Here is a 14,808-nt window from a genome sequence, read left to right as displayed (position 1 = left end):
CATCGCTTATTACGAAAATCATGTTTATTTTGGCATTGGGCTTATAGTTTATGAATTAACTGTAAAAAACAAAAATTAAGTTAGTGCGCTAACAGCAATTTTTCCGTTATTTTGAAAACGGCTTGTTTAGGGTCAAAACAAATCACTGATTCGAAATCAGCGTTTAATTTTGATTATGGCCTGTGATTTTCAGCCAATTCCAAGAGATGTCGCTTTTTATGGCAATCCGTTTTACCCCCAAAAAAAAAAAAATTTTGGCCTTTTTTTTCTTTTTTACAGCTATGGCCATCTAGCGGCCAGATTCCTATTTAATTTTCCCATTCATTCCTTCAGACATGGATTGGATATGGTTACTTGAACAATGGATTTGCAAATGCAGTACAGCTGACTTATGTTTCACATGGTCAGTTGGAGATTTCCCAGGCAAAATTTCTAGTAACTCAGCATTTGGTACCATCTTGACTATAATTTTATACAGTATCCTGCATGTCTCATTAATTAAGATTTAAATCCTTTTATAGATTGTCACATCAGTGAGCAAGGTTCAGTTTAGGGATTGAGAGCCCTCAGCAACTTATAACACCTAGCCCATATTCAAATTGTAGCACTTGATTGCTGCCACTGATTCTTCAAAATGCCTATCTTGTATGGAATGCTTGACAGCCAAATGGTACTCCGACGTCACATAAATATCAATTGTTTACTTTATTTACATTTATTAAAAATTTTTGAAGGAATGATTTAAACAAATGCCAAAGGTGAGACTTGCTGGAAAAGCTTGATATGAATGTGTAGACGTAGTTTTGGAATTCAGAGGTGCAGCCAGCTGTTGGGTAAAATTTCATTTAAATTTTGTTTCAATTCAATATGTTTTAGTTACTATTTGTGTGATTATGCAAAGGATTGTGCCATCCAGGCAATGTGGATATTCTGCCATGTACATGATAAACCAAGGATTCTTCGTCAACATGCAAGATGTTACTCCCTGGTAATGCTTTTCTGCTGAGTTTGTTTAGTTTTCTAATTTTAATCGTCAATGTTGTATTAGTAAACTACTGTTGGCAGAATAGCTGATACATTGGGAAAACGGTTATGGCAAGTGCGATGAATAAATCACCATAGGTCAGTTGTCTTGCCTTCACAATTGCAATGAAGATGAATCATGGAGTCAAAAACATTAAAAGGTGGTACTATTTTATATTTTTAAATTGTTTTAATTGGTGTATCGCTAAGTGCTGATACATGTGTAGAACATGCTGGAATTCATGTCATCCTGGAGAGGACTAAAAAAAAACGAGCTTTATCCACGAAACAGCTCATTAATCATGTCCCAAACGATTGTCTGCGTCAGCCAGCAATCTTTCAATGGCTAACAAGCATTTAATAGTTTTGAAAATCGCGGTTTGCACTCCCTAAGGCGACATTCCTTAATCCCACCTGTCAAAAGATTTGAATGCAACCATTTTCTATTCTGAACTGTCGCCTACGAAATTCTTTTTCCATAAAATGAGGTGATATGAGGTTATAATGGAAATTGTCGTCAAGACTGCCGAGACCATGTACCTTCTTTACATTCACGTTTAGTGATCAAAACAACCAACTATGTAACCTTTCTTCTTTTTTTTTTTTAAGGTACATAGAACGTCCAATCGGAAAGCCCATGGAAGGTCTCTGTGGCCAACACGAAAGGTTCTCCCAAACTTTCGTATTCAAGTTTTGCTTGGTGATCATTTGCAACTGCATAGCCTTTTAGAAGCTCCTGCCAGGAATCTACAGGAATATGGGAGATGATGAATTTATGTACCATGTAAGCGATATCAATAAGAACGTCTTATGCTTATCTATGTTTTATTTTCTTAATTTAGATTAATAGCAATAGTGAACCTGCGAAGGTTTCTGGTTGGGATGTGATAACGAAAAGTTATAATAATTTGAAGTACGGAATTGAATTTCCCTCCATCAGTCGCCTGTGTATTCCCGCGTATTACGGTATTAATTATTTAAAAATTGAAGTGCATATCTGGGCTCCCTTCCTTTCCGTAGCCCGTAATAAGCCCGTAGGGGGTCGTTTCCATATACCGAGGTTTGACTCGTAATAAGCCCGTATGATGTGTTCACGGAGGGCGATGTGGCTACCCGACAAATCCCTACTGTAAAAATGTTCCAAATCTTCGGTATATATAAAAATAACATATACCGAGGTTTGGAGGGCTCTGGCCGGAAAAAAAAGGGGACGTGGGGTCCGCTTAGTCCGATGATGTGTTCACGGAGGGCGATGTGGCTACCCGACAAATCCGAACTAAAGGTTAATCGCTCCAGTAAAAATGTTCCAAATCTTCAGCTCTTCTTCCGGCTTCTCTCATACATGCCAATCACCTTGAAAAATTTTGAATTTATGATGATCTCCCCGGTGGGTCAATCAATAGGCAAGGATCTTCCCCACAACTGCCTTCTACAGGGTTGACGGCAACTTTTTTCATCTGCAATTTGTATGAAAAGGCTATTGTGCCTTTTGAGAAAGTTGCAAAAATAATTGTAGTGTGCAGAGAATTGTCAATAAAATTTTTTTTATAAAATATTTTTTCCAAAATTTGTTTCTTTCATTGTCTGTTATCGCTGTGTTTACACATTACATTTATCAACTTTTTTTTTATTTAGCTTGCCCAATTCAACTTTATTGTTTTTGCCACCTTTGATGGTAAGCATTGTTTCCACTGGTCTATCATTTATCTGTAAGAATTCAATTATTATTTATTACACTCTTTGAATTCTTCAACTTAGATTCAAGGAATAACGTGTAATACCTGGATGTTTTCTGAAGTAATTTTGAATTTGTATTTTATTTTACTCGTATGGGAACCGATCCCCAGACATTCAGCGTGCAACGCCGATGCTCTAACATTGAGCCACGAGATATATATAAACTTTTTATTATCGCATATCATATGTTATCGTCTAAGATGTTTATGCAGTCCTTCACAACTATATGTTTATCTGTCTATAGCTTTCGTAAGGACCATAGCTCTGTGGTACTGTCTTTAGCTGCGATATCTGTTACCCTGGGTTCAAATCTCAGTAGATGTTAAAAAATGAGGGAGAATAATTGTAGAAAAGAATTTTGCAGTATTGCATTTCAGTTTTATTCTAAGTGTAAATGCAAGTCCGCAAGTGACTAGAAAAAAGCCAGCTTTTCATTATATGATTCATGGCTCATTGGTAGAGCATCGGCGCGGTATGCCGAACATCCAGGGTTCGATCCCTGGATAATGATTGAATGCCTACAGATAAACGATAAACCAATTCAAACAATGCTTACCATCAAAGGTGGCAAAAACAATAAAGTTGAATTGGGCAAGCTAAATAAAAAAAAAGTTGATAAATGTAATGTGTAAACACAGCGATAACAGACAATGAAAGAAACAAATTTTGGAAAAAATATTTTATAAAAAAAATTTTATTGACAATTCTCTGCACATTACAATTATTTTTGCAACTTTAAAAAGGCACAATAGCCCTTTCAAAAGTTGCCGTCAACCCAGGCAGGGGGAGACACTGCCTTGTTGACCCACCGGGGAGATTACCCGGTGATTGGCTAAGAGAAGCCGGAAGAAGAGCTGAAGATTTGGAACATTTTTACAGGAGCGATTAACCTTTAGTTCGGATTTGTGGGCAGCCACGTCACCCTCCGTGAACACATCATCGGACGAAGCGGCACCCCACGTCCCCTTTCCGGCCAGAGCCCTCCAAACCTCGGTATATGTTGTTTTTATATATACCGTACAGTAGGGGCATGACCCCCTACGGGCTTATTATGAGTCAAGGGGAAACGGGGCTACGGAAAGGAAGGGAGCCCAGATATGCACTTCAATTTTTAAAATATAAAATACCGTCTCGAGAATCCGAATGTAGTATAGAAATGTCATGTCATCCATCGAATCATTACAATTTATTCAGTGTCTTGCCCCAACCAAGAATCTTTTCAGATCCAATGTTACTATTAACCTATACTGAGAAAAGAAAAACAACACCATTAAGCATCTCAGTTGTTGCTCATGTGACTTACATGACTCATAGATTCAACTTCTGGCAGAAGCTTGGGAAAGGCCATACAAATTGCAGATGAAAATCATTGTACAAGGCTCTTGAATGATAAAATAGCACCTGTAGAATGTTGCATTGTTGATAGTTGTGTTCCCAGTATGCTGAAAATCCTTTCCTATTGGATAAATTTTTTTTGTAGATTAGACATGGTTGGCAAAAAGGAGGAGAAATGGTTCATCATAAATTCAAAATTTTTCAAGAAAATTCCGTTCATACCTAAAGAGTCCATGTATGATGTTCATCGCTGCAATGCCAGCGAAGTGAAACATCTTTAGGGCCATTTAAGTACCCAGCTTCACCAACACTCTGAACGTAAAGGACAAGTTGTTTTTAGCAAGAGAAGCAGAATTATTTGAGGCTTCTAGCTGTGACAGAACTATAAAGGATTGCTGTTATACAAGATTCATTTACACAAGATGGTACTTCTCATTAGACAATGTGCATACTCTATTACTTTACCTCATACCTTAATGGTAATGCACTCTCAGTGTTTTTTCAACTGTAGGCTCACTCTTCCATCCTGTAACACTTCCAGACTGGACTTGATCCCCCGCTAAACTTCTGTGAATGCAAAATAATAGCATTAAAAATACTTTTTTGATAGATAAAAAACCGAAAAGTACCTAATCCATGTTTGATGTCAAACTCATGCCATTTCTAGGTTTCCATACCACACCCATTTTTGGCAGTGTTTATGGTAATATTAATCAAAGCCACATGTACCATTATGAAATGGATGTTGAAAAGCAAATAAAAACCTATTGAGATGGATATCAGGAGAATCAGAATAGATCTCAATCAACTTCAGTTATTCTTTTCCCTACGGTACTTAGTGACATAGCATAATAGATATAGTTGCCTCAATTCAGAACCATAGACCAATGGGAAAGAACACAGAAATGTAGCTGTGAAAGCAGATCACTTTAAAACACAGGATCAGGTATAGATGACGTAAGAGTTGACCTTAAATGCAAAGGCAAAAATATTGGGCACGATTGCAGTTTACCAAACATACTAGCAAAATAAAATAATTATCAAAGAAAAACATATGCACACTTGGGTTGCCGAATGGGTAACTTTGATGCAATCTATGGCAATCCGTTTTACCCCACCCCTCCCTGCCCCCCAAAAAAAACAATATCGACCTTTCTTTTTGTTTTACTGCTATCGACCGGTAGATGGCGATAGAAGTGAAACAGAAAAAAAGACCGATATTTTTTTTTTTTTGGGTAAAACGGATTGCCATAAGGGCCTTATGGGAAGGCTATAGCCTTCCCACTTTTTCAATTTTCGTCAAATTCTAGATTTAGGTTAAAATATGTTATTCCGATTCGAAATTGATCGCTGAGCACGAAAACCGGGTTCATTTTTATATTAAGCCTATACTTTTTGAATAAACCATAAAAAACAGAAAGTCGGGCTTATTTTGTGGGGCTTAAAATTTTTTCCCATTAAAAAGTAATATCATTAAATCAAGATAACTATATATGATTCTGATTCAAATTTAACAAGGAACACGAAAATGACAGTTTTTTTTACGTGAAGTTTATAGTTTTTGAATAATCTAAAATATTTATGTGTCGTACTAGCACTGTAGCGTACTGGAGCTCTATCGACTAGTAGTCGTTCTAGCAGACGACATTAAAACGTTGTGTTTGGCTATTATTTGAGTGATCAGCTCTCAGTTATGCCTCTTTGAAAAGTTACGGTTCAGTCGTACTGTTTTGGAATATTACGTATACTTTAAACAATCTTTACACTTCGAATAAGAAAAAAGATGGCATTTACATTGTGGGGCTTGATAGAGGCTTCACTTCTTTTTTTTAATGCTATCTGTATTTTACATGAAGAAAGATTTCTCGCAAAAGGTATGGATATGTAAAACCATAACTATGTTTACCCAAGGAAGGTCTTACGTCTCTTGTCTAAATAAAGATGTCTTGACTTGTCGTTTCTTTAGTTGGTTGGGGAGGAGAGCAAGTTCAGGCTTATGGAAGTGGACCAAGTGTCAAACTCCAAATGTTGAATCTGATGCGCTCTGTGAGGACTGTTATGAGGAGTAAGTTATACTACTGAGATTTTTTAAAAATGTGGTCTTTATTGTGCTTCTGTCATTTTCAGTTCCATTGATATTCATAAACATAGTTGTCATCTTGATGAAATTGGTTCTTGGATGAAATTTCATGAAGTCATTTTAAATACAAGTTTTTGCACGAATTATTTGTTTTGGTTATTTTAATTGATAACTTTTCATTTTTTAGTTGGTATGCTTCTTGGATTATACAATGTGCAAAGAAGCAATAATTTAATAGCGTATGCAAAAATATATTCATTGTACGTTTTTTTCTTTTCTTTCGCCTTGCTCTTTTACTACTTCATAGCTTTTTTGCCAGCTCATGGTAAAAAAATCTCCCTTTACTTTTTTTTTTTAGGTACAACACAGAAGCCAAAGAATGACAAAAGAAAAGCAAAAAATTAATAAATAATAAAATTATACATGATAGATAACTACATTAGTTTGACTTTACAATGAATACATAAATATAACTACTCCCGTCTTTTTTTCAATTTTTTTCGCTTTTCAGGCTATTAGGCGAAAAAAATTATGAAAACTTTGATAGTCCGTCTGCTAGGAATAACATGTTCAACGCAGTTCAGCTTAAATATGTTGAGTTTTTGACTGACGTTAGATCTATTTCTACCTCGGTTTCTACTACCTTGGCCATAGTTCGCTTCCTCAATCAGGAAACCACCTGTTTGTCCTAGACTATCATTTCAAATTGGTGGTCTCTTGTTATGCTACGGAAAAGTAGCTTATTGCTGCAAAATTGAATTCAATCCCATATTTTATTTGGACAAAAAGCTTATTTGACATTAGCTAGTTCTAGCCCTTATAGGTGCAAGGTCTAACTACATTTATCTTGCTTTGCAGTGACCTTTGTTTCCAAAGTATTATCCAAGTGGTAAATAACGGAAGGTGAAAAACATTTCACTTTCAATTCAATAATAAATATGGCACTGCATCAACAGGCACATATTGTTGTCTTGGGTTCATTCATGACAGATGTTGTAAGGTAGGTCATGCTGAAAATGTGTTGGGGAGAAATGTATTCTAGATTATTTAGTTCAAAAGAAAATTTTTTTGTTATGCACTTCTAGCTATGTCAGCCATCTGCCCAGAGTGGGTGAAACACTGTGTGGTTCTAAGCTTGCCATCTGTTGTGGAGGAAAAGGTGCCAACCAAGCTGTAAGTGCTACTCGACTTGGAGCAAATACTGCCATTATTGGGAAGGTATGAACACATCTCATTTGCAAGCATAGTTCACCAAAATATGTGTGGTCCTTAATGTTTAAGTTAGGAAATGATTCGTTTGGAAAATCCTACTTGGATGCTCTTAAGAAAGAGCAAATTATTACTGACTTTGTGTGTCTCACATCTGAAGCTTTAACAGGTAATATGATTGAAGATCTACTTCTGTAATAACTTCTGCTTAGAATAATGAATGTACCTGCGATGAAGGGTTGGCTCAAATTATCGTCGAAGACAGCGGCCAGAATAGTATCGTCATTGTTCCTGGAGCAAATAATTATTTGACAGCTCAGGATGTGAATAATTCGAAGGACACGCTTGCCAAAGCCAAAATCATGCTTTCAGTTCTTGAAATTCCACGCGAAGCTGTTTTAACCGGGTTAAAACTGGCAAATGAGCTTGGAGGTAAACAATCACCGTTTTAAAATTAAGTATGTGCGGGAACCTTAAGATTCGTCTTTGGATTGTAGTTTTCACAATATTAAATGCCGCCCCGGCTGTGGAAAATTTAGAGAAGGATTTCTATGAGCTCGCAGATATTTTCTGCGTCAACGAGACGGAGGTATTATGTTATGTGTACACAAACAAGAAACGAAACATTTAAACCTACCATCCACTGACAGGCCGAAATGCTAATCGGTCAACCAGTTACAAGCCATGATGAAGCACTATCAGCAGCTCACCGTTTAATGGGAAAAGGATGCAAGAAACACGTACTCGTCACTCTGGGAAAACAAGGGGCCCTTCTGCTTTCAAGAAATGGCAAAAACGGCTTCCTCGAGCCTGTGTCTGTTACAGCTCCGGAGGTTAAAGCCATTGATACCACGGTGCGTTCGATGCAGATCATCAAAAGACCGCGTTAAACTTATTGTTTTTCTTAGGGTGCTGGAGATTGCTTTTTGGGAGCGCTTGCCTATTTCCTGGCTTATCATCCAGACTTCCCATTGAGTAAAGCGGTGGTAAATTCATGCCGTGTTGCGTCGAAGAGTGTTCAAAAGGCCGGCACTCAAACTAGTTTTCCTTACAGGCAAGAGCTTGAATGCGATTTATTCGTGTAAAGCTATAGAAGAAAAAAACGCGTAGTTTTTGAAATAATAGTTAGTTCCATAGTTTTCTTTCTAACCATTTTGACAACCGAAACGGATGAATCTGTAAAAGCCAAAAATAGCTTTATTTCATCGAAATCTGTGTTGAAAAATTAGAAAGCAACAACAGCATAGAGCACGATATTTCTTGAGTAACGGTGTCATTCTCTGGCAAATCATTTTTTATAAAGCGGACATGTCTTACACATTGATTGTACATACACAAATTCCATGAGCTTCGCGTCAACAACGCGTACGAGGCTTCTTTTGGAGCTTCACAATTTTAAGTGAAACAGTAAAGGATTTAGGATTACCAGGTTGGCTGATGTGTACAGTATGGTAAACGTACAGTAGAATTATTAAACATAAAAAGAAAAATGATTTCTCCAAGCAATGCCTATGCTGAAGTTCCTTATTCACTAACGCTGATCCCTCCCATACTTTTTAAACACTTACCAGTTTGTGGAGCAATCGATGAAAGCAGAATCTATTTCGTCAAATGGATTGGAGGACGCGACGAACAAGTGTCAAGACCAATAAGGCGATCGCTGTGGCTTAAGATGGGATTACCTGTTAATAAAGACACCTATTAGTAAAAGTTTTCGCAAGTAAGACAAAAAGTGACTGACTGTGCTCCAGTAATTGGCTGGACACGTAATCCAACAGTGTTACTCGGCGAGGTAGTCAAGGACATATCCGAAGAGGTCAGAACTGTGTAACCCAGATCAGTAGGTAATGAAGTATGCTGGCCAGTCTTGACTATAGAGGTGATCTTTCTACTTTGGCTAGGAGACCCGTTCACAGCCTATATCATATAGAAATTTTCTCGCTCAATTAACTAAATTTGTTATGAACTTCAGAAACCAAAATATAGATACCGCAATCGACTTTTGTGGAGAAGGAGTTTTGGATTCTAAAGAAGTACTGCAAGCTTCCCCTTCTGTGACATCTGCTTCCGTATTCTGATTAGCGTTGGCACAGGTAGCCATATGCTTTGGCCAATGGGCTTGCTGGCAGGGGTAGTCGCAGTACGCTGTGTTCCAACAACTAAAAAATCGGCAGAGAATAACTAAATCCACGTCATCTGTTTTTGTTTTTGCTTCTAGCAATACCAATAAAAAATCGCTTCTTGACTGCAATGGGCGCACCACTGCTTTTTCTTGATTTCTTCAATCGCTTTCTGCTTGTCTGTTTCGAGTTGACGCCGTAGGTCAGCTAGGGCTCGCTGCTTTTCTACCTCGGCAGACGATTGTTGAGCTTCTAGGGTCTTTTTCATTTCAGCAATCTCCTGTTGGTGTAATGAACGAGAACGTTCTAGATCCATTTGTAACTGAACGATTGTTGCTTCTAAGTTCCCTGCAGAACTCATCTCCTGCATCAATGTCTCCAATGTATTGCGCACCTATTTCAAACAGAAAATATGAATACTTCTGTTTACGATAAATAACAAGATAAATCTGCCGGTACCATCTCCGAAATTTGCTGTGTTCTAGAAGTTAGCTGGGCGGTAAGCGATCCACAATCCCCTTTGCTTTGGATGAGCGCCTGAGCAGCCGATGGGGTCGCGCTGGCTGCTGCGGCAAATGCCGGTGTAGTGCGATTAAATGTGAGCAACAGTCCACCAGTGCCAAATCCTGATTCTGGCCCAACGGTGTGCATTGTATTTAGCGTAAGCGTATTGTTTCCCGTACTGCTGGTTGCCGTTGATGATGACGAATTCGTTTGTTTCATCGCAGCAGCGATGGCATTAATGGATGATGTATCAGTCGATCCTGGCTGAAGAATGATACTAGGTTGGGACGCAGGCAATTGTGTCACCGGTCGGACGGTAATTGACGGAATGCGGGATGATGGCGGTTGCTGGGTTGTTGGTCGAGCTATCTCCATACCCAAATGGCGACTGGGAATGGACACCATAGGAGGAGTCGCATGTTTCTGTGAGGATTTTTGCACTGGTGCTTGGCCAGAATGGCCACTTGGGCGTGTCTTAGCAGGGAACGACTTCCGTGCCTTGGCCGTTTGAGTCGGTGCTTTCGCCTTTTGAAGTGCAACTGGATCCACTTCAATTACCATAGGCTGTTCTACAGCTTCGTTCTCCTTAGACCTGCTCCCACCTGTTGGGGTCGGTCCCACCTTTCGTTTAGGGACAACAGTGATGGATACATTTTCTCCCAGAGCATTCAAAGCCTACGGTAATACAAAAAATAAATAACATCAGGATGACTGAGATAAACAAAACGAAATACCTGAAGATCGCTGGAGCTAATAGAGCTAGCACTTGCGACGTCACTGACATGTTTGCTTGTTGCTTTTTTCTCATCGCTGTTTATCAATGTGATCGTAATCGTAGGATCAAGGTACATGGCAGGGTCGAGTTCTTCCTCCTCCTCATCTCCAACCAAACGCCTATTAGTCTTGGCATTTGTCTTAGAAGTCGGCATCATTTTCACAGACGATGGACGATTTTGCATTGTTTTAGGCGTGGATCTAAATTTTTGCGTCGACGGTTTCGAGCCCGGCGGTTTCGAGGGGTTAGGTTTACTAACAGACTTCAGTGTAGATTTCGCTGATATTTCAGGTTTAGGTTTTATAACCACCGGTGGTTTGTAGTTGCCTACAACATTATCGATGGCTAAAGATATTGAACAAGTTTTGGACCCTGTTGTAGAAGAAGCATCATCTTCTTCGTCGTTTTCAACAGGTTCCGTTTTAACCGGTAACATTTCCTTCGATGTCGATGACCTTCGTAGTGGCTAAAGATAAATAGGGAGTTATTTACCTGTTTCGTTAATATTTTTGTTAAAAAACCATTACCGAAGAAGGATTAGGATTAGCTATTTTGATAATTTCACAATTGGCTTCGCTGCTACTATTGTCGTTGATAGATGCAGGCTTAGTTCGTATCGGCAAATCATCCGCCGTTTCTCCACTACTCACTTTGGGTGTGGAAACACGGGTTGTTTTACTATTTTTGCTCTGTGAAGTTGAACAAATCGCAAATTGAAATTTCGTTTTAAACGTTTGAAAAATAAAGAATATATCGTGCCGCAGCATGATATGTATCTACCTTTAGGGTAACAGGGGGTGTTGTGTTGGGAGTTGCTACCTTGGAGACCGTTACAGGAGTCATGCTCTGGCTCGGGGTTGGTGATGCGGAAGTTGAAGTTGAAGTGGGAGTTACAGTTCTTGGAGTGGCAGCTTCGGCAGAAGAACGGGGCGCAAGCTGTAACATGGCCAAGAAGTTTCGACCTTCAGAATGATCTTCCGTCCGGTCCCCTTCGGGCAGGTCACTGTGAGGGGCTAGGTCGTTATCAAGAGCATCTCCTGCATCTGAATCAGAGTTCATTGATTCTGTTTCACCAGATTCTCCTACTCTATCAGATTTGCATCGCGAGCTTTGCGAATGTTCTGACACTTTGTAGCTAAAGAAAAGAAAGGATCAAATAAGAAACTACACCATAACGCGATATAACGCTAACAAATAAATTGGTTTAGTTGGTACCCAGGAATAAGTTGTTGCAATTGCTCGTCTTCTTTGCTTGGATTGTATGCTGTGCGTGGTGCCGGGTACGTAAAGGACCCGTAGCGTTCAATAAGCTTTTTAATGTGCTCGTCAACTTCTTCAACTGAAGCGATTAAATTTGCCTTGCGCTGATTTTTTAACTGCATGGGCATCTCGCGGCTGCCAAATTGGAAAGTTTAGATTATTGAATTAAAGCTTAGTCATCGTTTTGTTTCACCTATACAAAAAGCAATCTTTTGCGGGCACCCAGGCACGATCATGCGCACCAAAAAAACGGACATCCACGTTTCCTTCTTTATTGGCTTTCATCGCTTTAGCCGGCCAATGTGGAAACCCCTAAGAAAGATGCAACCGATTATTTTATTTCCAAGGCAACCACTTTGATTGCAGTCACTTTAAGTTTTGCCCAGAGTAGTAGATGAGGCCGACGACAGGGTTCCAAAAACCAGGTTTCTCGTTTGGTGTGAGCATGGACATAGCAATCGGCACAAGTATCGATCTCAGCCATTTCGTGCTTACACACCTGCAATTTTCAATTGGACAGTTAGCACTTCAGAAAATGTCTTTGTTCATTTTTTTGCCTACAGTACCTTCATTAATGTTCTGGCTGTACTAGTCAATTTTGAGTGGGACGAATTGAAAATGATGCAGTTATGCAAGATCCATCGGAAATCAGCAAGGAAAGCTCTTGTGGAAGCGTAAGATTTCCGAGAAATTTTTTCCTCTAACTGGCTGATGTCCACTGGACAAACGATGTATTCAGTGTAGTGAGGGAATTCTTCGGTGTCAACCGGTTTAAAGAAAGGTTGCGCATCCGCCACCGACTTGATTCGTTCCATCGCGAAATTGAGCATGACGGATAGCTGATCCATGTCAAGAAGGTTATGCTTTTCGGCGTTACGCACCGAACCACATTCCGTACACACCCACTTGGGTGGAATGGGAGACTGTAGCTGGACGCATCGTTGGTGAAACACACGAGGGCACTGTCGGCATTCTAGTACCTAATCAGAATGACGTAAAACAGTTATTTTGGACAGTGGAACTATCATTAACTTTAAATGAAAATAAATGGAACTGCCGTACCTGTCCATCCATGTGGCAAGCCCAACAAAAAGTGTCATGGCGTGTAAACGACTTGCTCTGCAATTCCATAAAGTGACTTCCAACTTTAGTCGTCGACGGGGTATTTGCTATTAATCTAGATGAAGTTTACAAAACACTAATAAATGAAACTTCTCTTTGGAGTTGACCTTTATCCTATTTACTTTTTGCTTTTTTTGTCTTGGACTGGAGACGAATGCGGAGAATTAGCCGAATCCAAGCCCCCCGTGTCTTCCCATTTGCGCTTTGTGGCTTGATGTTCCACTTTTACATGCTCCACATCACTGGTTGCACTTCGGACGTACGAGTCCATCGAGCTTTTTACAGCAATTTGGTATTTGTGCATGAAAGACCTGGAACACAAAAATTAACTAAATAATTCATATTTCCAATAATGAAGTATAAATTAAGAAATATAACAAATGTTTTACTTTTGCTTTGCGATTATTTCAGGATTGATTTGTGACCGTGTAGTGCGTCCCACAGTAGACGGGACATCGTTTGGAGATGGGCTAACAGGTAACTTAGTCCTGCTGGATCTCCTTAGGGCTGCAGATGGGGTACCTTGTAGCTTGCTGCTAGAAACACAGAAAATAACATAAAATTACTGTTCATAACTGTCTGACATACCAAAGTGTTGCATATTAGCATATTTTAATTTTACTGAGTGGGGTTAGGTGGTAAAGACTGTAACTATAGCTTACTTTTGGTTTTGATCTCCTTTACCATTATGGCCCTGCAGATCATCTTCATGTTGTTCTGTTTCGAAATAACTTGAAACACTATCAACATTCTTGCACTCATCCTTCAGCATTGAACCATGGTTAGCCATCAGTCCTGGTGGTGCTTCCTCATCATCTGATGTTTCTCCTGCTGTGGAGTCATCCTTTCCAGGCCTTTGATTTCCAGCACCATCTGAATCTATTAATTCTGGCATTTCTTCATCCTCTACTTCTTCACCTTCCTCTGCACTATCTACATCAACATCCTCTGCTATATGCAGACTTTGTACTTCATCATCAAGGTGGTCCTTGCTATCTCCATTCAGTTCAGGAGAATTTTCAGAGTGTGAAAGGATGTTCGAACTTTCACAGGTTGAGGCCACATTATCTGCAGGCTCCCTAAGTTCACTATTCAGTCTGTTGGGTATTAAATCAACATCCTCCATGACTCTGTCAATCGAGGATTCATTGGTGACACCATCAACTTCAGTGCTGTTCATTCCAAGGAAGCAGCAGACTTTTTTTTCCTTGACCCTTGATGAATGTAGTTAATAGTTTAACAAATGTTTGCTCCAAAACGGAAAACGAACGTAAATTTATCAAGCATACCATTAAGGACTGACCTTCCTCTGCTTCGTAGATACACCGCTAGAGCAAGCGGAATCCGGAGAGGATTTTCAGTCAAACAAGCTCCTCCCACAGGCTATATTTCTGTTCCAGCGACGATGCTGGAAACAAGAAAAATGCTAGATAGTGTAAGGGCGTTAGCGACAGTTTATGCTTAAAAAACAAACTTACTGTTTAAAAACGTGTCGCAAATCTCCAGTCCAGTCAAAATACGTGATAGATTTCTGGGTTTCGCCTTTCGCCTGATTTATTACAACTACAGACTGTTCACACACCGGCCTGAGTCCAGAAAACGGCGGCGTTGTCAACTGTAGAAAAGAAATCTCTAAAGTTTTC

The 14,808-nt window shown here is 39.4% G+C and overlaps 3 protein-coding genes and 1 long non-coding RNA gene across 10 annotated transcripts; 3 read left to right on the top strand and 1 right to left on the bottom strand.

Annotated features, from left to right (window-relative positions):
* The first annotated feature begins 28 nt into the window (after nt 1–28).
* On the top strand, nt 29–1,844 carry LOC130687051 (uncharacterized). Of its 3 annotated transcripts, none has more exons than XR_009000020.2 (6): nt 29–450; nt 522–670; nt 735–833; nt 902–988; nt 1,049–1,184; nt 1,633–1,844. It is a non-coding gene; the product is annotated as an uncharacterized LOC130687051 (long non-coding RNA). The 3 variants fall into 3 exon arrangements; XR_009000019.2 differs by having other exon boundaries at nt 1,251–1,844; XR_009422096.1 differs by having other exon boundaries at nt 1,049–1,844.
* Nucleotides 1,845–5,761: 3,917 nt separating this feature from the next.
* On the top strand, nt 5,762–6,318 carry LOC130687107 (immediate early response 3-interacting protein 1-like). The gene is made up of 3 exons (XM_057510264.2): nt 5,762–5,969; nt 6,062–6,160; nt 6,223–6,318. The coding sequence occupies exons 1-3, from the start codon at nt 5,879–5,881 to the stop codon at nt 6,276–6,278; spliced, it is 246 nt and encodes an 81-aa protein (XP_057366247.1). The 5' UTR covers nt 5,762–5,878; the 3' UTR covers nt 6,279–6,318.
* A 470-nt stretch (nt 6,319–6,788) lies between these two features.
* LOC130687059 (ribokinase-like) lies at nt 6,789–8,868 on the top strand. Its single transcript, XM_057510225.2, has 7 exons — nt 6,789–7,175; nt 7,261–7,393; nt 7,457–7,553; nt 7,622–7,816; nt 7,882–7,973; nt 8,035–8,238; nt 8,293–8,868. Exons 1-7 carry the CDS (start codon nt 7,114–7,116, stop codon nt 8,467–8,469), a joined length of 960 nt encoding a protein of 319 aa, XP_057366208.1. The 5' UTR covers nt 6,789–7,113; the 3' UTR covers nt 8,470–8,868.
* On the bottom strand, nt 8,556–14,766 carry LOC130687057 (MYND-type zinc finger-containing chromatin reader ZMYND8-like). Of its 5 annotated transcripts, none has more exons than XM_057510219.2 (18): nt 14,644–14,766; nt 14,455–14,573; nt 13,828–14,379; nt 13,555–13,701; nt 13,288–13,476; nt 13,106–13,220; nt 12,610–13,023; nt 12,414–12,542; nt 12,237–12,355; nt 11,999–12,178; nt 11,564–11,918; nt 11,311–11,472; nt 10,743–11,249; nt 9,964–10,683; nt 9,609–9,898; nt 9,375–9,543; nt 9,126–9,301; nt 8,556–9,066 (listed from the first exon to the last, which is right to left on the bottom strand). In XM_057510219.2, exons 3-18 carry the CDS (start codon nt 14,343–14,345, stop codon nt 9,063–9,065), a joined length of 4,194 nt encoding a protein of 1,397 aa, XP_057366202.1. In that variant the 5' UTR covers nt 14,346–14,379; nt 14,455–14,573; nt 14,644–14,766; the 3' UTR covers nt 8,556–9,062. The 5 variants fall into 5 exon arrangements, with proteins under 5 accessions (XP_057366202.1, XP_059353666.1, XP_057366205.1 ...); XM_059497683.1 differs by having other exon boundaries at nt 13,555–13,698; XM_057510222.2 differs by having other exon boundaries at nt 14,469–14,573.
* Nucleotides 14,767–14,808: the final 42 nt, after the last annotated feature.

This window comes from Daphnia carinata, chromosome 2 (assembly GCF_022539665.2).
Source record: "Daphnia carinata strain CSIRO-1 chromosome 2, CSIRO_AGI_Dcar_HiC_V3, whole genome shotgun sequence".
Classification (NCBI taxonomy): Eukaryota; Metazoa; Arthropoda; class Branchiopoda; order Diplostraca; family Daphniidae; genus Daphnia; species Daphnia carinata.
Note: the sequence above shows the minus strand (reverse complement) of the source record. Positions and strands in the feature narration are given on the sequence as shown.

Bases quoted from the DNA above. Each gene is read 5' to 3' on its own strand.
- LOC130687107 (XM_057510264.2), top strand. From the start codon at position 5,879: ATGGCATTTACATTGTGGGGCTTGATAGAGGCTTCACTTCTTTTTTTT. The intron at 5,970-6,061 runs GTATGGATATGT...TCGTTTCTTTAG, and splicing joins AGAAAGATTTCTCGCAAAAG to TTGGTTGGGGAGGAGAGCAA. The intron at 6,161-6,222 runs GTAAGTTATACT...TGTCATTTTCAG, and splicing joins TGTGAGGACTGTTATGAGGA to TTCCATTGATATTCATAAAC.
- LOC130687057 (XM_057510219.2), bottom strand. From the start codon at position 14,345: ATGAACAGCACTGAAGTTGATGGTGTCACCAATGAATCCTCGATTGAC. The intron at 13,702-13,827 runs GTAAGCTATAGT...CTGTGTTTCTAG, and splicing joins AAAGGAGATCAAAACCAAAA to CAGCAAGCTACAAGGTACCC. The intron at 11,919-11,998 runs GTACCAACTAAA...TCTTTTCTTTAG, and splicing joins TTGCAACAACTTATTCCTGG to CTACAAAGTGTCAGAACATT.
- LOC130687059 (XM_057510225.2), top strand. From the start codon at position 7,114: ATGGCACTGCATCAACAGGCACATATTGTTGTCTTGGGTTCATTCATG. The intron at 7,554-7,621 runs GTAATATGATTG...CCTGCGATGAAG, and splicing joins CACATCTGAAGCTTTAACAG to GGTTGGCTCAAATTATCGTC. The intron at 7,974-8,034 runs GTATTATGTTAT...ATCCACTGACAG, and splicing joins TCTGCGTCAACGAGACGGAG to GCCGAAATGCTAATCGGTCA.